Raw genomic sequence first — 26675 nt, forward strand, 5'->3', positions numbered from 1 at the left:
GAATGCACACACTTTTAGAGATCCAACTCACACATAAAACTTGTGTCCATAGACAAGTTATCTATTATCCCTGTATCTATCTCACACAGGATTAGTATGAAGAGGATGTGGGAGCGAGATAGTCGCTAAATCCCAATAAAGCCCTTCCACATATTTATATGGATACGATGAATGTGTTAGCGTACATGTATCTCTTTCACATGTAGTTTAACGTTCATAGGATAGAGTGTGATGCAATATGGAAGGTTTCTGCTACGCGATATATTCTCTCATGAAATATTAGGGCAACATAAATTCAAAAAGGAATGCTTTTGCAATAAGCATGACATATTATTGTAAGAACTTCGATAATATGTACAAGTATGAACTACCTGCTTACAAAAACTTAGGAATAGCAGTATGCATTGAGATAACGGTTTTAAATAATAAGGATTTAAAAATCTTAAAACCTCATTATTCATTTTATAACTGCTTCAACATTTTGTAAATAAAACGTACCTACGTTTGAATTCTATGTAAATATATTTTAAATTATAAGTAAATTATAATATACTAGTGGTCCGCCCCGGCTTCGCCCGTGGTACATATTTCGTAATAAAAGGTAGGCTATGTTCTTTCTCAGGGTCTAAAGATTGTCTGTGCCAAATTTCATCAAAATCGGTTAAAAGGTTTATGCGTGAAAACAATACATACATACAATACATACATAATTACAAACTTTTCCTCTTTATAATATTACTTATTAGTATAGAGTATAGATTAAATGCTGCTTAAATATTTTCTTGTAACTATTGCTTTCGCCAATTTTAATCAATTCGCAAGTCAAAAATATTGTGTGGTTTTATGAAACCACGGTAAAAGTGAAACTGTTCGAACGGTTCCGAACACTGCTTTGTGTAGCGCATGTCGCGTGACGGTCGGCTGCCGAGTAGGTATACCTACTCGGCAGCCGCGATACACGCGACATGCGCTACCACAGCGCTACCACAGATTAGAGAATATGGCGCTACACAGACCAAAAAGTTTGAGACGATGTAATAAAAGTTTCACTTTAAAAGCCAACCTATAGTGTAGGTAGGTACCTAAATATTAATTATAAAAATAAGCTTCTTGAGAAAAATAAGGATGACCACCGCTTTTGATACCTAAAGCCACGTAAACTTCAAAAAGAATGCAATAACTTTTCCAAAGGAATGAGACCTTATTTCTTTAATATCGATATAATTTGGTACGATTTTTAACGCTCTCGAATATTATTCGATTGGAACTCTATTGGACTCGGAAAATGAATTCGTGATCCCATAACAATGCTTTTCGACAGGGCTCAAGCGAGATAAAAGTAAAGCAAATAATTGAAGTATGGATTATTGTTAACATCCGATTAAACGTGAAGAGATTTGTGTTACCTAGGTAAGTACTTGTATATTTTGGTTATCAAGTCGATAATTCGACCTTTTTCTTTAGGTAAAAATGTCAGCCGTAATAAAGACTACCAATACCTAGATGTAAAACTTACTACTTGGTAGTCTTGGTACACGTACCTATAGATAATTATAATCTATCATTCATCTACCAAAACGCTAAATCGCAGCTAAATAAGTAGATACCTATTGTTTTCAAAAATATACCCGAATAAATTACTTATTGGAATGTTACAGGTAAAAACATTTTATTTACACTTTCACTTTTAAATAGCGAAACGTTTTCAGGAAATTCCCTTAGATACAAAAAGAAAATAACGTAAAGATATCGTTTTACCGTGTGATCCTTCTTGGAATTTATAGATTGCTATCCAGTTACCAACTGTGGGAGTGTAGACTGTACGTGTTAGTTTGGATGTAACGAAACTTATTTATCTCACATAATAGAGAATACACGTATTTGTTGTCATCGATTTAATTAAAATGCCAAACGCCAAATGTTGCTAAGTGAATAACTCGATGGCTCGACCAATTCGCCTAATTTTTTAAAGTTCTTGTGAAGGCACTAGGAAGGTTCTTATAGGGAAAAAACACGAAAATGGGGTAATAGGGCAGAACAACGTCTGCTGAGGCGTACTAGCTGCCCCCTATTTATACAAGTATATAACAGCTATGATCACGGTGAACCATTCCATTTAATTCAGCGGGTTTACCATAATGTCCAAAAGCAGTATTATTTCCATTGTGGTAAAGTGATGGCGCTACGTCCTTATTTGTCCCTGGCCCTGTCATTTTTGCACACTGGAATGAATACCCCTTGGCAGCCCTTCAGGTTCAGCTCCTCTATCCGATATTCGGGGAAAATGTTCATAAAAACAAGTATTGCCCAAGTGAATTATTAATATCACAGCTTCCAGGCGAATTTTTTTCGGATTTTTGTAACCCGAATTTCAACAGTGTCTCCGGCCATAGACTTATTTTATTTATTTTATTTTTTATTTTTTTATTTTGAATTTCCAACAAAGAATACATAGTTTGAAAACTCTTAATTCTAAAATTGCTTACGACAAAAATCATTTATAGAAAGAAAGAAAGAAAGAAAAGAAATTTATTGCCAAGAAAAAAACACAGCCAAACACATTATAAAATATCTTACAATTAGGCAAACGGAGACAGCCTCAGCAAAATGCTGCACAAAAGCAGCGCTGATTTTCAGGCTGTACCGGCGATTGCGGTTCGTCTTAATATTAAAAAAAGAATTAAGTCTAGGTACTTAAAATAAATATATAGATAAGGAAGTATATAAATATTAATAATAAATAAATAAATGCATATAATTTATATTACGGCAGAAACATATAAATAAGAATAATATAATATATTATAAGGCATATAACGTGTCATATATACATAAATAAATCTCAGGAAAATCAAAACAGTACAACATGTGATACGATATGGAAGCCAAGGTTATATAGGTATTTCATCACGCCAAGATCAACAGAAAGGTAGCTATTGGGTTGAAGCACGCCAGTCTTCAATTTGCTTCTTTAACAAAGTCTCTTTTAATTTCCTTTTAAATGTTAAGAAGGAGATATCCTGATTCAATCTTAAAGGTGGCGGTAAGTCATTCCAAATTTTGGACGCGGCGTACTTAAAACTACCCTTGAAGCCTGAGGTGTTATGCTTCGGTATTACCAACTGACTGGTATTCTTACTACGCGTATTGAGAGCGTGATAATCGTCTATCCACGTAAGTTTATCGTAGAGGTATGCAGGTCGTCTTGCTTTAATCAGCCGAAATGCGAGTGCCGCTAGATGCAGTGTCCTTCTTTCTTTCATCTTAACAATTTTTTTGTCGTTTAGATACGGATTTATGTATCTTTACTTACAGGAAATTACAACGATCATATTACAAATATTATTTGAACGGATGACAATATTATTTTAAGACATTATAGTGTAATAAGAAAAAGAAAAGATTGTATCTCTTATTATAATAAATTTCTCATAAGTACATGAACTTTTATAAATGTATATATAGTGAAAAAAATGACTAAATGACTAGTGTACGTCTTGCTGAAAATACATTTAAAAGAATTTGAAAGGTCGTATTTACTAATATGTATTCTAAACTAATATTAGGTTAGAACCTAGGTAGGTACTGATATAAGTTTATAATGTTTTAATTAACATATACTATTAAAATGATTGATAACAATACGTTTGAACACCGCAAGTGAATTGTGAAATATATCGATTTCACGTGACTTTGCTGCGATAACGTTGTATTCATTGGTAAGTCTAACCATTGGGGAATGTTTCCCTAAGTTTGTACGAAATGGAGGAGTTCTGAGTATAGCGCAGGGATAACGAGGGATCCTAGCGGGGACATTGATACATATTCTACTCAATAGTTCAGGAGAAACAATGCTGTGATTGAGTATTTTAAATAAGAAGACAACATCCAACACTGTACGACGAGATTTTAAACTCATTATCCTGAAATAATTGAGCCTGTCCAGGTAACTTGTGCAAGATTTAGCAATTCCAGCTTTGAATGCCAAACGCCGAACCAGTATTTTTTGCAGACGCTCGATACGATTTATATGCGTTTGATAGGTTGGGTTCCAGACTGTACAACAATACTCGAGACGACTACGAACAAAGCTGTTGTATAGAAAAAGTGTTGTGTTGGGATCTTTGAAGTCTTTGGAGCACCGTAGAATGAAGCCAAGCGATCGATATGCTGCAGCCAATATGTTGTCGTAATGAGATGTAAAGCGTAATTGTGAATCAAGGTAAACTCCAAGATCTCGAACTACCTTAATTTCTTGCAACAACGATCCGTGAATATTGTATGAAGACTCTATGATCTTGTGTTTGCGCGTAAATTTTATATGGTAGCATTTGTCACAATTCAGAAGCATCATGTTACAAGAACACCATTCATTTAATTTTTGCAGATCTGATTGGAGCAAATTTGCATCCGTCTCTGAACGAATTACGCGGATTAACTTGAGATCATCTGCAAAAAGGTATGGAATGGAGTGTTTGAATATATCCGGCAGATCGTTTATAAAAACATTAAAGAATAAAGGCCCTAAATTCGAGCCCTGTGGAATACCTGAGGTTGCGATATAACTTTCTGATTGACTACCATTGAGAACAACAGACGACGGCCTGGTATCCAAATATGATTTGCACCAATTCAAGACGGTGGCAGACACTCCGAACAACTCCAATTTCTGTATTAGAATTGAATGGTTTACCTTGTCAAAGGCCTTTGAGAAATCGGTATAAATTGCATCGACTTGGTGACCCTGATCAACTGCCTCGGTTAAATTACTTACATATGTTACAAGATTTGTATTAGTAGACTTTTTAGTCATAAAACCGTGTTGAGATTCAGAAAAATGACAGTAGACATGCTTGTGGAGTACTTCATAAACCATTGACTCAAAGACCTTTGACAAGGTAGAAAGGATGGAGATTGGGCGATAGTTTGATATAAGATCACGATTGCCACCCTTATATACGGGTACAATTCGAGCTTGTTTCCAAACTGATGGAAACAGACCATTATTAAGGGAAGTATTAAAAATTAGCGCCAGGGGAACGGACAGCATGCTTGCACAACGGGTAAGAAATATGGGCGGGACGTTGTCTGGACCTGGTCCTTTACTCAGGTCCAAGGCCAATAATGCCTTTTTAATTGTATGACTCGATATTGAAAATGCACTGAGCATAGGAGCTACGTTGGATACATTAGATAAAGCCATCGATTTGTAGTTCAAATCAACAATAGAAGGATTAAAGACAGAGGAGAAATACTTTGCAAATAAGTCGCAGATATCTTTTGGGTTGCTACAAGATTCATTACCAAGTGACATGGTAGAAGGATAAGAAATATTTCCCTTCCTCAAGTTTTTTACATGTGTCCAAAAATATTTGGGATTAATCTTTATCGAATTTTCAATATTTTTTAAATAATTAGCATAACACTGTTTCGTTAATAACATTGATTCTTTTCTCAAATATTTGAATTCAATAATATCCATAGGGTTATTGTATTTTTTTATTCTTTTATGTAAATTATGCTTTTTATTCAATAATTTAATAAGTCTGAATGAGTACCAAGAAGGATATTTATTTCCACAAGTCTTGACTTCAGGGACACATTGTTTAATTATACTGTGGATAATACTATAAAATTTATCTACCATGACATCGACGTCTTCCATCGGACAGAGCTCTGTATTCCAGTTTATATTTTTGAGCATTTCGTTGATGTCGTTATAATTTGCCTTATGGAACAGAAACTTTTTCCTTGGTATGGACTTATTTATTTTTGGGCTTATGATTGGTGTTATTTCTAATGGCGGGTGAAACCTATCTACTTCACGAACAGGATTAGAACTCTGAGCAACACGTATTTCAGATATATCAGAGAGTATAAGGTCGAGAATTTTGTTTTGAAAATTTTGTATATTATTGTACTGTTGAAGATTATGTAATGCATTAAAATCGATCAAGCGGTCTTTGAGGTACCCCGTACTAGTGTCAGAGGTGATTAAGTACGGAGCATTGTCTTGCGTTACCCAGTTTATACCGGGCAAGTTGAAGTCACCCACGATCAATGTGAAATTATCACAAGATCTCTCCAATGCAGTGTGGCAATTATCAATGAAATGATCAAAAACATCAACCCGAATTGGGGGGGCTAAGTAAACAGCACAAAGCTTGAGCAAACTGTGTCCATTTGATTTTTGTGATTGCAACTCGATCGTGACCCATAAGTCTTCGCAGTTGCTCTCCCAGTTATGCATACGCGAAGAAACGAGTTTATTAGATACCGCTACCAGAACTCCTCCACCTATACTTTTGTGTCGATATAGAGAAGATGTTTCCCTATCTCTACGATAAACCGTGAACTTACCATCAAACATTTCAGAATCAAAGATGCCGCTACAAAGCCACGTTTCCGTAAATATGTAAACATCGAAATCTTCAGTCTGTATATGCTGGCGCACCTTAGCAAGATTTCCACGAAGGCCTCTAGTGTTTTGATAGTATAGCTTAACCGAGTCGAATGTTATATGGTTTAGAGCACCAGAATATGACCAATTTGCTATAAATTTACTGAAACTATAGAAACCACTACAACGAGGAAAGTTTTTCTAAGCTATCTATAAAAATGGTGTTTGACGTTTCATCCTTCTTCATGAAAACTTTTCCACTACGCACCCAAACAAATTTATAATGCTGTTCCTTAGATTTAAGTCTGGCAGCCGCGTAGATGGTTTTGTTGATCGGCGAAAGATGCTCGGTGACATATATAGGTATAGGGGGATTCGCTGCAATTCCTAAGTGACTGGTATTTAACTTCTCTGTTAAGTCCTTTTTCTTATTGAATATGGATGTTGCAGCTAAAAATGTGTCTCGAAATCTTGGGCTACTGAATTTCACAATAATAGAACGTGGCCTTGAACTCTGCGTATTCAGTTTAGCAACCCTTGTACATAGAAGAATATCTGTATCCTTAATGTCACATTTAATAGTTTTACTTAGTTGAAGGACTGTGTTTAATAGATTTTCATTGCGGTATTCTGGTACGCATTGCAATTCAATGTTACTCGATCGGGCATGTTGTTCAATCGTATTAAGGCTTTTCTTCATGTCATTTACCGACTGGACTAATTTTATATTATCCATTTCCAGCTTATTTATTGTGCGACATTTTTCTTCCAAAGTTGTTTTCATTTCCTCATAACGCTCGTTGAAAAATGTTAGCGAATCTTGAAAAGTGGATATTAATTCGTTTATTTTGCCAAAGTGCTCGTTAATAATATTTTTTATCGAATCCCGAAATGCTTGGTCTATTTCTTGTCTTATAATGTCCCTCAGCTTACCTCCCGTGATATATTTTAGTAGTGTATCGACGTATTCATTTTGTGTTTCGGAGCGTTGCGCTTCACTTGGCAAAATGGGCGAATTAATTACATTTAATTGAGTTACAGTTGTTGGGCTCAAGTCCCGAGTCGATCTGGCAGGAGTGTTCGAATTATCTTTTTTTGGTAGTTTGCTGATACATACTGGACATTTCCACAAATTCCTAGTTTCGAGAGTCATTAATTTATACCGTTTATCAGATATATTCGCGCATAATAAGTCATACCATTCTTTACATGCAAAGCATTGAAGGCCCTCTCTGCTTTTAATAACTTTCATGCAACCAGAACAATTTCTTGTAGGCATTTTAATCTATTATTAATTTTATGATATTTTATAAAGCGTAATTAGTGTGAACGCTGTGTGATTTTGTAAATACAAAACAGGGTAAACCGTAAATGGTATTCCGAACGTTGATGCGAAGCAGTGGTCGGTGGCGAGAAAAAGGTCTTAAGCGCCGTGAAAAACGCGTCGCTTACGCGTTTTAATGATTAACACTTCAACTGTTCGTACGTTATAAGTTCTTTGATGTAAAATTTGTATTATCAACCAAAAACTGTATATTTTAAGTGATAATATTACACAAAAAATGCTCACTGATGTTACACAGCGTCTATAATTAGTTATTAAACTGAATAAATAGTTAATAATTCCACTTTTACACTATATAATAATTATAATTCGCACAGCGATTTATCCGTGCAACTCGCGATGAACGAAATTGTTTGTATGTAGACTTTGCGAAATGAATCGTGCTAAAATAAACTCTATATAAAGTAAATGTACCTACTAGGTAAACATAACGTCAAGGAACATTTAACAATGAGTGGGTATTATATATCCTGTAATTATTGTTATTACGCGTCAGTAATAATTAATACCATCTGTAGATCAAAGATGAGCATTGCATCTCAATGCTAGTTGCAAGATGACGTTATTATGGTTAGAAGTTAGAACAAATATCTATATGCTATAATATTATACCAATTTATATTTAAAATTATATTCTACTAGCTTTCCGCCCGCGGCTTCACCCGCGTTTTCAAAGAAAAACCCGTTTCCGTAGGATTTCCGGGATAAAACTTATCCTATGTCCTTTCTCGGGTATCAAAATATCTCTATACCAAATTTCATGCAAATTGGTTCAGTAGTTAAGGCGTGATTGAGTAACAGACAGACAGACAGAGTTACTTTCGCATTTATAATATTAGTATGGATTGAATTTTCGTAAGTCTGAAGTTAAATAGGTAGTGTCAAATATAATGATATTGTTAAAAGCTCAATGGATAAAATATACAGTAGGAGTCTAAGCTGTTATATTCCTATAATATTGTCTAAAAATATACATACTGAAAACCACCGTCAATTAATATCTAAAGATGTTTGTTTTGTATGAAGTCATTATTTTACATGACAGAGATAATTGTGTTCGACTTCATATTATTTCAAATTATAATGTTTAAACATCCTAAAAGCACCTAAAAGTCTGTGTATAGCAGCAATTATATCAATCAAGTACGTAAATATTTGTTTTGTCAAAATTTAATTATTGCCTATTTAAAGGACTCCACTATAGGTACCTACTCGATATTTTTTTTGTTAATAAGTCTAACTCTGTTTAAAATAATAAAATTTTACTCAGTCTAGGTACTGATCAACAATAATTTTATGTTATAATCACCAATTGAATATAGTCGTATTCCTAGATAACATGCTCTACGCACTTTGACTTCTTATCAAACGATTAAGAACACATTTAATGACTAGCAATCAAAATCAAATCAGAGTATGAATGTAGGTACAGTGTATTAAAACTAACATAGGTTTTCACCATGTAACCTACACTTGCTGAGGTTATAGAAATATTTATCATTTCTTTGAATCTCTAAGTAGTCCTATAGTCCTGGTACTTGCGAGTGCACACACGTCGTATCGGCTCCGATAAATTCCATAAAACCCCGTACAGAGTATGCAATTTTCTACTTTAATACTATGTGATACGACCTTATTTTGTATAAGACTTAAATACAGAGAAACTTCAAGCATGTTCTGATAGCTTAGTCTACTAGCATACGTGCACACATCCTATTGAATCAACCTATTCTCATGATATCAAGGTCATGGTATGCTCACATGCAGCCGCCTTCTTCTATCGCATGTTATTAGTACGTATGACAGAGATAGTTATATAAAAGAAAGCTCTTGGGATGAAAAAAGATCACAATTGAATTCTCATCTTTAGTCTACATAATATTAGGTCTTTAAAATATATATAATACCTACATAATTCCAAGTAAATGCTGCAACGATCATAAAAAATATAATTAGTCATAATAAACAAAACTATATAATATAGTTATTGTAGATAGGTATAATCTCAGTGTAAATATTTCGACTTAATGACATCCTTATGACATCAAAGACAGCGCTTACATAAGTAAAATTTCATGACCGCAATATAATAATTCAAATTATAGCTCGCCATAAAGCTCCCTTCCGCGAAATTCAACAATAAATCCGAAAATTTAATTGTATTACAACTGTGTTATTAGTTATTACAGTATTACTCGTATTCTTATAAGGTTTCATATTCTTCCTAAACTTCCATTTGCTCATACCGTATAGATATGTCTTATTACTGTTAACATAACACTATACCTAAAGACTGCCTGTCTACACATTTTACCTACTGCTTCAAATTGCAAAATAAAAATCTTCACAAATTCTCCAATACCTAATTAGACAGGTAAATTTCGCTTAGGCACGAACCACACTTCACTAGAAGTTAGGATTAGCACCGAATCGGAATTAGGGCCAGTCCGAACTGTGCGGTTGTGTGGACATCTACCACTTATTATTGGAATGTGTCGGGGAAAGGTCAGGCGTCAGCTTTGATAAAAGCCAGTTATAATTTAGCGGACACTGGAATTGCGTGTTATAGAACCTTTTCTATTTAAGGTAGTCTTCGATATTTCAGAGATTTGTAAATTATTTAAATTCAATTTGGTTCGAAGACAAAATTCTTTAACGGTTTTCTTGAATGAGAACAACATTCGTAGAATACTTAGTTATCGGAATTGTTAAGTTGAGGAGAACCTCTTATTCTATGGCTTAAAAATTTGGACTCTTTCTAAAATTACATTTTTTCCTTTTTTTAAGAATATGCTTATTGTTCATACTGACACTGTAGCAATAAATATCATCATTCCCATAGTAGAATTACAATTTCCATCTAAATTTCTAATAATATTATATTCGTCCTCAACAGTGCGGAGAAACAATAAATTCAAGAGGAAACAATTTACAATAATACCATTACATTCGATTCAGCAATTGCGAAATTAAATTCGATACATTCAGTGCATTAATGAAGTAGGACGCTTCATATTCATTAAGTTTAAAACGAAGATGAATTTTACAATACATAATTGCCATTATAGATGCATATTTTTATTTTTAATCCGAGCTTACGATGTGTGGAGTTTTAATTCAAGCGATTCAGGGATTTTATTCATATCCACATTCATTTGCAGCCAGTATGGTTAAAATATTACAATTCGAATTGTATATTTTGTTAAGGGGAGTCCCGTCAGCGAAGCGGAGTAAAATTGGTTTGCAAGATCAAATTTTTCATGTATTTGCAATTATATGACGCTTTTAGAAAAAATAATCAATACACTTCAAGATATTGCTTAAAAAGTGTGCTAATTTGTTACACAACTACGTGTATTTTGCTCAATCATATAAAATCATAAAAACTGCAACCGTACAGCCCCCTAGTCAAGTGGCTTTCTGTTAGCGTAGCGTTCAATAGAATAGACTACGAATGTGTGAGATTGACGTAGGCTGTAGATAAACGTATCTACAGGTTACGTCAATCTCATACATTCGTAGTCTATTCTATTGAACGCTACGCTAACAGAAAGCCACTTGACTAGGGGGGCTGGTCTTGTGGGTGATTATGGGCGGCGCCAATCATCGCATTAATCCGGTGACGCGCCAGCTCGTTTGCCCGCTAATACATAAAAAAAAAATAAGAATCGAAAACGAATTATTTAATAATGAAATTTCTGATTTTGCAAATAATTTTTATATAAAGATATGTATTTTGATGTACTGCAGAAAACGTGCTAAATTTTGGTTTTCAACTGAAGCCCTGTAATTATTAAATATCTACATAATATTATAATCTCAGAACTTAACGTTGCCCAGCGTTTTTTGACAAGCCGACGCGAGGAGCGACTCGCACAAACGACGCGTTGAAATACCTCGCCTTAATGAAACGTTAATATAAAGCTTGGTATTAGCATAGTATAACTATTAGATTAATATATATCACTTACATTTTATACGTAGGTATAACTATACGACACTACATAATATTGATAGCATTCAATCACAGGGATCGAGCAGCTAAGACATCATGACAACTAAGGTAACTAAATTAAAAAAAAATGCACCAGACAATATATTTTTCGCGTAGGTAGCCCAAAAACATATGTGGAAAACCCAACACAGTCCTTTGAAATCGAATATAATATTATTAAATGCGTGGTGATGTTCATATTACAATCCACTTGAATGTTCAAGGTGAACCAGTATTGGAATCCTTATGTTTTGCCGTACGTTTTTGTACGCACAAATCTTCCACTTATTCGTAATATTCGAAATTTTTTATACTGAAGACTATTTTAAGTGTAGTTTGTTTGAATTCAATTTAAGAAAAATAAGACGAATAAATATAATATATCAATTAGACAAAGCAATGGTAAACTCATTTTGAGAGATCTTTAAATAAAAACAAAAATGTTTTGGTTTAAAAATGGCAATTCGCCGATTATATACATAATATACAAAGCTTGTTCGATGAATGTAATTAAAAAAAATTTCTAAATATATTTATTTGTGTACGTTTATATTTTTATTATATAAAAATACAAAAGATCAATAATATAAAATACTGCTAAAGGATAGGAATTTATAACTATCTATGAACAAAACGTAACTGCGGTCTTACGGTGGACACTGGACAGTTACAATAATATTTTCATGTACCCACTAATAATACTTTTTTTGTTTGTATATTAATTAAAAGTTTGGAAAATCCAAAAGTGCACGACTCATAATGCTCATTTAATTATGAAATATAAAAAAATATATATATATATATATATATAGATATATATTACAGTCTTGTAGTTTTCGTTTTTTATTAATTGCAATTAGCCGACACTGAATTAATTAATCATTCGCATTCAGTGACCTACAATCGTCGATTAGAATATTTAAAAAAAAAAATTAACTCAAATGATGGATTTTTTAACAAGTTATAGTGTTTTCAGGTTTCACACATGACGGACAGGAAAATTGTTTGACCTATTTCGGTGTTTTTTTCCAATTCTATTGAAGTAAATCAATTTTTAAAAAGTATGGGATTAATCTCCATTAAATTATCTCGACAATATTATGCAAAATATCTTGATTCCGTGAACTAACAAGGCTATAATAATAAGAATAGCTGCAAAAATGAGGCGAAAAAAATTTTTCGATCGTAAAGCACTCTCAGATGCTTCGCATCATGAGTCGTGCAATAATTACATACTTACTAAATATAAACCACTGAATAATAAATATGCTCCTTTAATAAATGTGCTCCTTCGTATAAGTTGGTTCACACTATTAAAAAATAAATTGACAAGTTAAACAGATTATTTTCAGAAGATATTTACTACGGCTATCGCCCCGAATGCCAATGTCTGTTTCATGTCTTTGAATTATTTCAATTTAAATTGCTTACAAACGAAAAAATTTTCACGATCGCTACTAATTTATATTTAAGACTTCGGTGGATTTAAACTTGATTTATGTATTTTATTAAAAGGTTTGAAATATTGAGAAAAATAAGATATTTAATAAATCATTTCGTTTGCAAGTCTTTAATTTATTTGTAAGGGTAATATATAAAGTCACAGAAGCCAATCATTCTGACTGGCAAACACAAGAGCCTCTCTTTGTAATTAATTCTTTATTGTAAATTATTCTATTCGCTCGATCGTATAATAATTGTTGGAATAAATTGCATCTAAAGTGCAATCAACTAAGAAACCATTTCCGTTTAATCTTGCTTCAATAAAGAATTTTCAAGACTAATAAATCTTCGTCTATCAAATGCACTTATAACTTCTGTTTATCGAAGAAAAAATATTCTATTCTTCATGAATTACGCAGCCGTTAATCTTCAATCAACGACAATCGTTGTACACAACACTTCTTTTACGTTAAACTTTTATTTTTCCGTACAAAGATATTATTAACCAATTTAAAACAAGGGGACAAACAAACAGATGTCATTTATTAATATGATGTCAGCTACGGTTCTAGGTGTGAATACATTGAATACATTTAAATAAACTTTAACATCTGAAAAAAAAATTGCCCAATTTTTGCACTGCAGGTAATAAGATAGACATGGACACGAACGCACACACGAAAACATTTTTTAAACTAACCTGACTAATTATTACCTAGGTACCTATAGGTAATAGGAGAAGGTTACAACTGGATAACACTGTTTGTTTCCACGAGTTACGCTCTCTTGTCAAATATTATAGATATTTTATTTCATCACCCTAATTACATTTCCTAGAAACAACAACCATTTTTCTGTAGGTAGGTAGCAACTTTTCAAAAATTACAAATATATGTTATTTTAGACCCTTATGAATGAGTTTTGTTACCTCAAACAACTCAATTACAGCATACAGCGATATGTTGATAAGATAATGTAATAAGTGAAAGTCGCTTTCACTGCGCCCGCGCATTAAGTTGAACTTGCATCTCGGTATAATTCGAGCGAGATACATGATTTACGTTCCCAGCTTGAGTTTAATCTTTTTAATGTGTAGTATTCAGAAATGATGCAAATTCTATAGTGTAGCTGCGAATTTCTGAACCAGATTTCTTACTAAATAATAATTAATAAATATTATAGCTGCGCTTGCATAGTACCTACGGTCTACTCAATGGTCTACTAACCAGAAACTATTCTATATTATCTTCATTTAAATTAAATCTACTTATATTTGGTTTATAATACATATGTACGTACAAAAAGCGGGTGTTTCATTGTTTAAAAATCTGATATTTTATTCTCAGATTTTAAAAATTCATAAAAGTATGCTTAACCGACCGATATCGAAATAAATTAATTATTAAAATTAAATAGATCAATGAGCAATAACTAAAAGGGGCTGTACTTTCAAAGATTATATTGTCTATTATGTCCGTTAGCTACATAACAGGCTACAGGAAATCAAATAAAGTCTTTCTTCTAAATACCTATTTGTACGTAGTACGATGTAGAATGAAATTAAACTTAGCTTTTCCAATATTTGTGCTATTTTCTTGTCATATTTGACCAGATGCTTTCCAGTAACTAAGAAAAGCACGTTAAATATTCAAGAAAATTTAGTCAAAAAGCATTTAACTATCTAATAATAACTCATAATTATACCACTCTTACACAGTTACGTAGATCCTCAAGGACATACATGTATAGTAAAATTCGAAAATACAACTTGATATTGAATATATTATTCAATAATAAACTGTCTATAATTAATATTCGGTTCAACAAAGCAGATAAATTCAATTTAAAACAAACGTTTCTTTGTACTGAGTGTAGCATAGAAATCTAAATAACAATGGAGTGTAGTAAAAGTTACAACACAAAATCTAGCCGCTGGTTTTTCCAAACGGCTTACAGTTTATTTTCATTTGGCCTGTTCTAAAAAGTTCTCAGATTAAGCTCTAGGCTGAAAAGCCGATATATCCCAAAATATTGAATTTCATCGCGATTGATAGAGGCATAACCGTAAGTATTTTAAATCAATAAAAAAATTAGAATTTTTGACTGCGTATCTGCAAGTTGTGACTTTTGTAGTCTGCGTCTTTTTATGAAAGTGTAGTATTATGTTGTGCCTAGTATCTAAGAGCGAGCGCGCACGAGCAACTTTGTCTCCGCAACTATTTTGTCTCTCCCATCAATTTGTATGGGGAGTTGCGTCGCTACGTGCGCGCACTTTCATACTAGCCCATGGGTGGGAGAGACAAAATAGTTGCAGAGACAAAAAAGTTGCGGAGACAAAGTTGCTCGTGCGCGCTTGCTCTAATTATTTTAGATATTTTAACGTACCTACCAAAATCGTATCTGCTAGTCAAATACTTTGACTTTATATCGGTATTGCGCGGTACTCCAAAAAGCAGCAATCCTGACAACGTACCTACCAAGGTGCCTATAATAATATAATATACCCACGCATACGAAAAAACACCAACTTAACATAGATATTGAATGTTGACGCAAATGCTTTCCCCGTAGATAGGTATAGTTAAAATAACTTCTAGGCTTAATTTGAGTTTACTAGAAATTTGCGATAAATATTTTAATATCTATTATAAAACTGGATCTTACCCACGTGTATAAATTTTCTTTGCTACTCAGAAATGCTTGCATTACATACACAATTACCCAGACTTTCCCTTAATGTGCAAATTCTTAGCAATCCACTCTTAGCGGAAAGGGACTCATTTGATATTACATATAAAAAGAACTCTATATTCAATAGTTTTCAAAACAGGCTTTAATAGAAGAAAGATTTTCTTATAATGGTACTCGTGATATGGGTGGTTTGCACGTGTTCAAATAAGCTTAGGAAAGCATGAAAGATTCTTTTGCATGTCTTTCCGTATTTAGTAATAAGTACTTAAATATACATATAAATTTAAGAAACTTTAGTTACGACGCTTTGATATCCTTACCGGAAGAAAGATGTCACAACAAAATGAACATATGTTTAACCAATAATTTATCACACTAGGAATTTAATCTCATTTTACACCCCTTTATTGTCCTTGGATCATTGTCAAAATTTCGTAAAAATATCTACGAAGTGTCTAGTCGTCCGCTAAACGGATGAATAAAATAAATTAGTCGTCCGATTACCGGATGAATAAAATAATTTAATCGTCCGATTACCGGATGAATAAAATAATTTAATCGTCCGATTATTCGGATTAATAGATAACCTTTTAACACTAAAGCTAGTTGGGTTGGACTAAAGCAAAGGGGGCGCAGGACTTAGAAAATTTTTGATGGAGTTGGTGTCATTATAACACCTATTTATTATTATTTTATCGTAAAGATTACGCTAATATAAGCATGTTTTATAGGAACAACTTTTCTCTAAAATCAAAAATGGCCGAGATATTCGCCCTTAATTCGTTAGGTTAGGTTTAGGTTAGGTTAGCCTTTAGGTTAGGTTAGGTTAGGTTTCTTAAAAAAAAACTACACAGAAATAGGAGCCCCGCGAAGCGGGGCTCCGTCGACGCGCAAAAAAAAATCAAGTTTAGGTTAGGTTAGCCGTTAGGTTAGGTTAGGTTAGGTTTCTTAAAAAAAAAACTACACAGAAATAGGAGACCCGCGAAGCGGGGCTCCGTCGACGCGCAAAAAAATAATCAAGTTTAGGTTAGGTTAGCCGTTAGGTTAGGTTAGGTTAGGTTTCTTAAAAAAAAAACTAAACAGAAATAGGAGCCCCGCGAAGCGGGGCTCCGTCGACGCGCAAAAAAAAATCAAGTTTAGGTTAGGTTAGCCGTTAGGTTAGGTTAGGTTAGGTTTCTTAAAAAAAAACTAAACAGAAATAGGAGCCCCGCGAAGCGGGGCTCCGTCGACGCGCAAAAAAAAATCAAGTTTAGGTTAGGTTAGCCGTTAGGTTAGGTTAGGTTAGGTTTCTTAAAAAAAAAACTACACAGAAATAGGAGCCCCGCGAAGCGGGGCTCCGTCGACGCGCAAAAAAAAAATCAAATACCAACGTGTGCCCGCCTCCCCCCTCCTCCCCCCACAAAAAACCTATAATACGTGCGGCAGTTCTCTAAAGAAACCCCGATAACCTAACTATATAGATAAATAGATGTTATCGGACGATTAAATTATTTTATTCATCCGGTAATCGGACGACTAATTTATTTTATTCATCCGTTTAGCGGACGACTAGCTTTGTCCAAATATCTAATCAATCAACCCGATTTTTAATTAAATGACAAAAAGTCCCCATGACGTTGATGATGCACCCACACGGTCATATCATCGTTTTGCCAAAATATAAGTAGGTATTTTTGTTAATATTATTTTTTAGACAATTAATGTTCATATTCTTATGGATGTTCTTACTCTATGTTAGGATTTTGCTTTGGTTTCAGTTGTAAATTATTAAAAATGATGAGATTATATTTTCTTAATCGCAATGACTGTGCTGTTCTTGGAAGAACCATGATTCATTTTCAATAATTATTTACTTATATTATTACCTATTTATTATTTATCATGGTATAGTGAACATGAGTTAGCAGCCTAGCAGGATAGAAGTGATGCCTTTTGCACGGTGAAAATTTCCATAAACTTTTTTATTTTTGTCGTCGTAGGAAGAGCTCCATTAAGCACTTTGGTAAAAAAATATGTACCTACCCACTTTCTCCTCAAACAAATATTCTATTAGTAGAGTAATTATTTGACCTTACCGTAACTATTAATTAGGGAATATTATCCTAAGAACATTCTTTAATTGTATTCAGTCTTTACAGCGTTCCCTGTATAATGTTACTTGAAAATAAAATACAATACAATTTCATTGCTATTTGTGGTGGACGATTGTTGACGCGTTATTGTTACGGTGCTTTGAAATCACAATGATGATTTTTTAATTTAATTAATTCTTGATTGTTTGTAAACAGTTTATTTGTATGCGTTGCGAAATTGCGCTCTATTCAATTGTACCCACGGATATTGCAAAATTTTTTGAAGTGAAACTTCTTTAGGCGCGTTGAGAGTAATATTTCGAGGTCTCGTCATGGCAATAGCGTCACGTCATGGAGTAAGGAGACGATTTTGGTATCTTTGAATCTTGTCAATGAAGTTTCATTTCTGGCACGTGTGCTCGGCACACATGCTCTTTTTTCTAGGAATAATTGTTTCAATATACCTAGTTGAGTAAATAATAAATAGGTACCTAGTAGGTTGGTTTAGGTAGGTAATAAATAATAATAATTTACTGAATACGATAATATTTAATAAAAGTATAAAATTCTTATGTCGTGATGTTTGTAGTTAACTCCTTCGAAAGGGCTTTCCCGATTCCCATGAAATTTTGTGTGCATATCGGGTAAAAGAATCGGACAAGATCTATTACTACCCAAAGTGATAAGAGTATAAGACAGAACATTTTCCGGATAGCTCGTCTAAACAAATAATTTAGTCAATAAATAAGGGAAATTCTCTTCACAAATTGCTCCACATTAGGACAAAAGCCCCGTTATAGCCTGATGTTCTTTAAAGTGGTGCGATGCTAGTAAATGTGACAAGATTACTTCAAATGTTATTCTGAGAAATAAAGCAAAAATACTTACTCACATCTATTTTTTTTATTATAATCTATCTTTATTTGAATGTACAGTCAATCAGGGTATGCACAGACACAACTCCTAATAAACTTTTAATGTAATGATTGATATTGTTAATAAAATATGATAATGTAAATAACTCTTCCAACTGTTAATATTTTTCTTTTCGAGTAGGTATTCCAAAATTTATGATATCGATTTTCAATTACGAAAAAACTTTTATAGGGAGTTTTTTCAATCATATTTTAAACAATTTGTAGTTATAGGTAGAAAGAAAATACTGAAATATTTTCAAACGAATGAATTTAATAATTTGGTTACCTAATTCCAATTTATAATTTATCGTAACCAGTATAATTTTCTTTTCATTCTGCGTCAATTCAAGTCAACAAGGCCTTTGTTTTAAATATGCCTCTTTATTTTTTCTTATTATCTGCTTCAATGGAAAATCTTTCATGTGTATATAAAGTTTCATTCATTATTACAATGAGTGCTTCGAGCTTCAATTATAGGTCACGTTATTGTGGTTACCGAGAAAGAAAATGTTGAAGTGAAAACTTCTTTAGCGGCGTTGAGCACTTTTTCTGTAATGGGTAGGTATAAAATCTTAAATTCGCGTCAGGACACGTGACCTGATCGAAAAAGCGTAAGACGGATTTTTTTTTAGCCCTTATATTCCATGCGTAAGACGGATACCATTCCAAAATATCAAACATGCTGAACGTTAATAATCAAGTTTTCACTTCAGCTGCCGACACTCCCGGAGTGCAACCCGTCTTTTTTTATATATTTTAAAAAGAATTTGAATTTAATTTTCTTTAACTTTTAATAAGGCAACAAACTTGTGAACCATTTTAAAACCAAACGTTGCAGTGACTATTTTTGTGGTCTAGCAAAAAACGTCATTAAATTCACCATAATATTAATTGTATAAAGTCTAAGCATTTCAATTCACTTAAATAGGTATAATATTGAAGCTCAATTACCTATTATAAATTCAGTACAAACGATCCACAAAAAGATTAGAATGAAATTATAAGCTTTAAAGAGAAAAGCTATATTGTGATACAATTTATCTTAGAGGTTACCCCAACTCGGGCTTAAATTTGATATAAACCAAACAATAGAATTTAGGATAGTGTTTCTATACGCTTGTCAGTATGAATAAAGCAAAAGCAATATTTCGTGGAAGACTTCAATACTGATAACAATTAAGGTACTTGAGTAGTCAGAGAAGTAAATAAAATGTACACATCTGAAGATTATTCGATTAAATCATAACTTATCAATTTGGAATTTTATCGGTATAAAAGTGATAAAGATAACATAATATACACATAAAAGTTTACAACAATCATATAAAAGGTTATGTTAACCTCGGTTTCATAAAGAAATATGATGTAAAACATCCATTTAATATTTTTCAATTTATATAACATTTCGTATAATAATTAACATTTAAATTTGAATGAGTCTAGTCACAGACATTATAAATACTATAATGCTGTTATAACAACATAGAGATTAACGCATAACTACAGTTTTAACTCGAAATTAAATCCTTTGACTTTAACTTATAAGCCGCATTAGTACAATTAGCTCTGCTAATTGCCTGCCTTTTAATGGCCTGGAATTAAACAATCTTTGAGTATGAACATCTTTGGCCCGCGGATTCGTTTGCGTGAGTTCTGACTAATCTATTGATAAAAGTAACAGTGCGTTCAATAGTTTACTTTATTATAAATAGCAGGATAGAAGATTATTTTTCTTTAAAATTGTATACACACAATGGACACGGATCCTTCTTGTGTGGAGCAGAGGCAAGATTTCAAAGAGAATATGTAATAGGGACTATGTAATATGTATGGTATTGAATATTGATATTAGTAATACGAAAAGTGTCTTCTCTTAGGTTAATTTTTCCTGTTAAGAGTCTTGGTTATTATAATAAGTATTTAACAAAACAACATAAAATAAGAACAGACCATATTTCAAAAATTCACATTTTATTTCCAGGACTATCACAACTGCCTCCCGGGTTCAATTTGCCCGCGATCACTCATGTGGAACGGAACTGGTATGTGATGGCCACGGACCCGATAGGTACCAGGGTAACACGAGTAACCAGGGAGAGGACTGGGAAACAGAATGTGACGTTCGGCTTGGAGACCAGCGGACCGCCCACGCCGTTCGCGATAGATCCTCATACAGGGGAAGTGTTTGTAAATGACACGCTTAAGGATAAGGTAATTTGTGGTTTTATTATTATCTTCGTATAAATTGAAATATTTGTAAGACTTGGTTAGATTAGGTAGGCTTTATAATAGATAGATCATGTGCACCCAAGAGTTTGCATAGTTTCAATTTTCTTCTCTAACTTTAATTTTGTTAACACTTTTTGTTGTGTTTGTTATTATAACCTATAGATTTCAAAATAAATATTATAAATATTAGGTGTTACTTCCGAAATAGAGTTGTCAATTTTATTTATTTATTCATACGTATAAATTCAAATCGTGAAGATTATTCCGAATCCGGGTCCTCACGCGATTTGGTGTATATTGGATTCCGGCATGATAAATTGAACTAGACGGATTTTTTCGACGGATAGGTACCTAAAACTTGCGTGCGGACATAAAACCTTTATTCCTTTTCATTTAATCATTTTCCAAGCTATCTATGCTCGTTACTTTGTTCGTTCGTTTTGTATAATTAATTTTTTCTTTATATAATCCAGTAATTATTAAAATAAGTAATTATTAAAATAAATGATAATATTAAAATAAGTAATAATTAAAAATGTATATCAAAATGTTAGATGTAGTTGAGACCCAATTATCACATAATTAGTGAAAATAATTAGTGGATTTTGGGCGAAGCTTTATCAGTGAATTTATTTTTGTTCATGTTAATTCAAACAAAAATAAATTCACTGATTAACCTAATGATTAAATCTATTTTACAAAACACTTGTTTCTTCAACGTTCTATGTATTGAATTGAAAGAATAAACTCAAAAAAAAAACAGAAATAACAATCGTATTCAAAGTTTCCTTTTAGTATATCATAATACTACAGGCAACTGTATATATGTTCGGATATTATTGGTATTTGTAGATTTGTCTGTATGACTTTGAACTTTCCACTTTACACTGCATTAATTTAATGTCTCTCTGTTACAGGAAAACAAATCTTACTCGTTGTGGGTTACAGCATATGATGGCGTATCACTCCCTCAACGGACTGAAGTACTTGCCACCGTGATAGACAGTTCAGGCGTCAGACCGAAGGTGCCCAGACCGCCAGCGTTCGCGATCGCCAACTACCCCAGCATGGCGCTACAACCAAAGTTCCCAAATCCCCCACAAAGCACCACCAAAGCATTTGATTATATACCAACAGTACCTGAAACGACAGTCGTAACAACACTTAAACCACCTAAAGCACCCGACGATATACCAAAAGAAGTTAAAGAGAAACTTGACACAAACGAACCCAAAAACAGTACGGGCATTAATGAAGTACACGTGGAAAATCCTGTTACTCTAACAATTATACCATTGATTGCGATCGGTGCGTTGATAGCAATAGTGGCTGGTGTTATCGCATTTGTATGGAAGAAGCGACATATTAAAGGAACCAAGAGTACGAAGGATGACATGGTAAGTTCATTGTAAAATAGTTTAAAACTTGCTTATTTTTAAAACTAAAGGACATTGTCCAAGACAAGGTTATGTTATTGCATTTAGAATGCAAAAAATTCGAATGCTATAAATTTATACAGAATAGAAAAAATTCGATCACTGATCAATGATCATTCGATATCAGATTCATTCGAATGCTATCATAGCTTAGCAGCATAATAATTTGCAACTGCTTTAATATAATTATCATCATAAAAATAAATTTTGCCATTACCCCCTATTATTATTATCATTACTCATATATTAAAATAAGGAATCAACAAGTAAATATGTGTTAGTACAGATAGTCTATAGTTAGACTTGAAAAAAATATAATTGAAATATACAAGTTACAAAATAAAATAAGAACAGGCGAAATTTCGAATTTCAGGAAGTCGAAACTTTAAATCCGACAAAGCAATCCCAACAGAGATATCTAATATCATAATGGATGTGGTATAGGAAAGGATTTTCATCTTTTTCCTTTTTTAATTATTCGAACTTTGCTATCAAGTCACAAGCGAAATATTTTAAAAATATTAAAAGTTTTTGCGTATACTGTAACACATAGTATGAACCGAATATCATTAATAATTACATAATATAGGTCTCTATACTATCTCAAGTCTAAAATCGACTTATCAATCACCTTGCCATAATTTCGCTACGAAAACCGCATTTATTTATGTATTATAATTGGTTCAAATTAAATTCTTCAGAACAAGTTATAGCCTACATCTGACCTAAAAAGTTTCATCAAAATCCGTTCAATAGTTTTTGCGTGTAACCCAGGCAACATATCGTAAAGTATTTATCAACACCAAACGAGCGTGTACATACAGCTTAAAATCGATTTCGCGGGTCACTCATTTTGACAGTTACAAACGTCACTTTATTTTTCGCGCCATTTCATAAAAGTCCGTTGTCCACAGAGTAAAGAATCGAGTGGGATTGTACTACAAGATTCCTCAGTCAACATGTGGGACCGCCCACGCGCTTACTCGAATCAGTATAAGTCCTGGGACAACGGTCATTTACAGGTCAGTCTGGCCATTTTGTTCATTTGTATTTAAAACTTAAAAAGTAACATTGACATACTTGCAATTGTAGGTAATTTAGTTACAAAGCTACTAGAGAACTCATTACATCATAATAAACCTAAATAGTGTATCAAAAGAAGTTGATATTTTAAAACAAAGTATAATATCAAGAGAAAGATGAAATTATATTCGAAGAAACATACTAAATTCTATTAAGACGATAAATCAATAATTAATTTTAATCAATAATTATTTTTACTCATTAATTTTTTTTTTATAAGTATGTACCCATATTAGTACACAATACAGATTATTAAAGCTGATTGATGATTTCAGTACTTATAATTCATATTCTCAGTCTTTATTTATATTAGAATACTAGCGGTCCGCCCCGGCTTCGCCCGTGGTACATAATATTTACGTTTTCTCTACATAAGAACCATCCTCGTACTTCAAGGAATATAATAAAAAAAGAATTATCGAAATCGGTTCAGCCGTTCTCGAGTTATGCGCTTACCAACACATTTTGCGATTCATTTTTATATATAAGAAGATTTGAATAATACTTGAAAATGTGTACTAAATTAACTTATACCTCATCTGTATTCGTTAATGAAATTGCGATATATAATAAGTAGGTAGCCCATTCTTATAATAAAATTTAGCGTGCGGTTTATTAAATTTTAAATATTTCACGTGTTCATCTGCTTACTAAATATATTAACAGTATCAAACACGCGTAATACATATATCTTGCCCTTAATAATAGATAACAATTGAAGTACGATATTAAAAAATATTCAATAACAATTTTAAGCTTCAGATTTGAAATGTTTTATTCATATTTTCTGTACAGTGTTAAATGCGTTCCGTACGAAAGCAAATAACTATATGTACATCCAATATGAAAACAGAAAGGTAATTACTACATAAACACGTTCGAAGTCACAAGATAAAACGAATGTCAATATAAATTTTATGAGTTTAATAAAACAACAACAGGGAAACACCAATTATATATTCCAATTAAAAACGCATCATGAAATTATCCATTTAACGATAACACTGTAATCTACTAAATAACTTAAGATCAATTAATATTTCTTCTGTATATTAAGTTTCTTTATTTACAAAAAATTACTTAAGTAATTGTATTGGAAAAAATAATCTTAATAATAATTCAATTTAACTTAATAACTGCCTGTCTTGTTATGTTTTAACAAGAGAATGTTTGATAATAGGAAACGTGAATGATTGCTTCGCAAAAATATATACTTGGAATCTGCCATCTGGCCTGTAACGTAATAAAGCGAAATAACTAGATTACTTTAGAGTTTTAAATACTTTTAGATGAGAGATTAAAATTCTTGTTGTATACGTTAATAAAGCAAATAAATTAAGAGGGAACATGATATTTAAATATAATTTAGTCCAGTCCTTTTGACCTTTCAATGCGAGGTAATAAGCCTGCGGGTAATTCTATTTGAATAGCATCAGTAGCTCTGTAAGTGACATTGCCATCTTGTGATCTTAATTTTGCCGGATTTGCCGCCAACATCAAAGGGCTGTGCAATGGGCGACGGTTTATATTATGGGCACTCAATGGTCAGCGATGGGCGAGCAAAGGCAATCACGATAGTGCAGAGGGCATAAGTGTCTATGGCCGTCATTGTAGGTGTTATTTTCATCGACATCGACGATTTCAACATCGACGATCATTTGCTGGACCAATGTTGCCCAATGTGAAGAGAGCCCTTGATATATTTTAGCTCATTGTTCTTCAAAAAATTAAAACTGTTCATTGAAGAGAAAAAGCAAAAACAAAGCTGATAAAGCCTTTACATTCATAGTTTTGACACGTATTTTAACGTTTATTTAATTGTATTAAATAAACGTTTAATTGTATTAAATTCTGGTTGTTCATGTAAATGAATTCAGCTTGTTTAACATTGATGCAGCAACAATATTTGCTTTTTCCAACATTGTTTAAATAAATAGACATAGGTAATGTAAACAGACGATGCTGTTTTTCGCAAAAATATTGAAATCTACGGTATAGAAATGCCTGGATTTGCAACGTAGCCTCTTTATAATTTGTTTAGAAGGACATGGATATAGAGAACGCATAAAAAGTACTTTATATTTATAGTCATGTATGTCAGTTTGTACTGACTACATGGAGTAACTTATTAATCTAACTAAAGGAATTCCAACGAAGGGAAATTCCGCTAAAATAAACGAAAGAAAACTTTTTAAATTATCCACGCTATACATAGATATTCGTAGTTTTAAATACATTTCGCGCCATGCAAACGACAACTATTGTTCCTTTGTATCATTTAAATGAGGGTTTTGCATTCAATAGCGTAGCAATTATATGGACTGACATGGAAATAAATGTATAATGTAAATAGTGCCGTTGTTAACCGACCAGTTTAAAAAGACCCCTCCATTGTATGACAATTCGCACGGCATATAGACCAAACTGTTAGTTACAGTCATGTTACAGTTTAACCATTATTGAAATATGCGTTTTTGTAAAATAGGAGTGAAATGTATTTTGTGACTAATATGTTAGAAGACATTTCGTGTTAATTTTTGGATATTGGTGTGATAAGTAAAATAAAAAGGAGAAAGCAATTCGAAGTAATAAGTCTCAAAGGCACCAAGTCATTAAATATCTGTACTAAGCGTTTTTTTACTCAGAACTATGTACTTTAAAAATTTCTATAAAGAAACACGTATGTGTGTTTCCTGTTTTTTTCTAGACATTTTTTGCTCCTAAACACACACAATCGTGCCTTATAGCATTTAAAGCATATGTTTTTATGTACATGACTTCTTTCAATAATAAAATGATAAGTAATAGGTTTAATAAAAGAACTAAAATCTTATCTAAAATTAATGGCTTACACCATTAAAGAGCAACTTGAAATGGTTGATTAATTACCTTCCTTTACTTATTTAAATACTTTCTAAATTAATCGCTTAATCTCTTAATCGGCTTAAAATTATTCAAAATACTCATAGACAGTCAATTGATAGAACATTTACTTTAAAAGTTTTCTATAAGTACCTATCTAATTATCGCAGTAGCCTATAGACTTAACTTTTATAATAATAATA

The 26675-nt window shown here is 32.7% G+C and overlaps 1 protein-coding gene across 2 annotated transcripts in view; it reads left to right on the forward strand.

Annotated features, from left to right (window-relative positions):
- Cad96Ca (tyrosine kinase receptor Cad96Ca) overlaps positions 1-26675 on the forward strand; it is a 44247-nt gene that overhangs the window by 916 nt on the left and 16656 nt on the right. Inside the window, exons 2-4 of one of the 2 annotated variants that reach the window (XM_089700005.1) lie at positions 20844-21073; positions 22009-22488; positions 23442-23549. In XM_089700005.1, the coding sequence (XP_089556131.1) occupies positions 20844-21073; positions 22009-22488; positions 23442-23549 (818 nt within the window). The remainder of the gene's footprint in view (positions 1-20843; positions 21074-22008; positions 22489-23441; positions 23550-26675) is intronic. The other variant, XM_089700006.1, reaches the window with a different exon arrangement.

This window comes from Colias philodice, chromosome 10 (assembly GCF_061535455.1).
Source record: "Colias philodice isolate Cphi_HAF_F1 chromosome 10, ilColPhil1 Martin Lab GWU primary, whole genome shotgun sequence".
In the NCBI taxonomy this organism is placed as follows: Eukaryota; Metazoa; Arthropoda; class Insecta; order Lepidoptera; family Pieridae; genus Colias; species Colias philodice.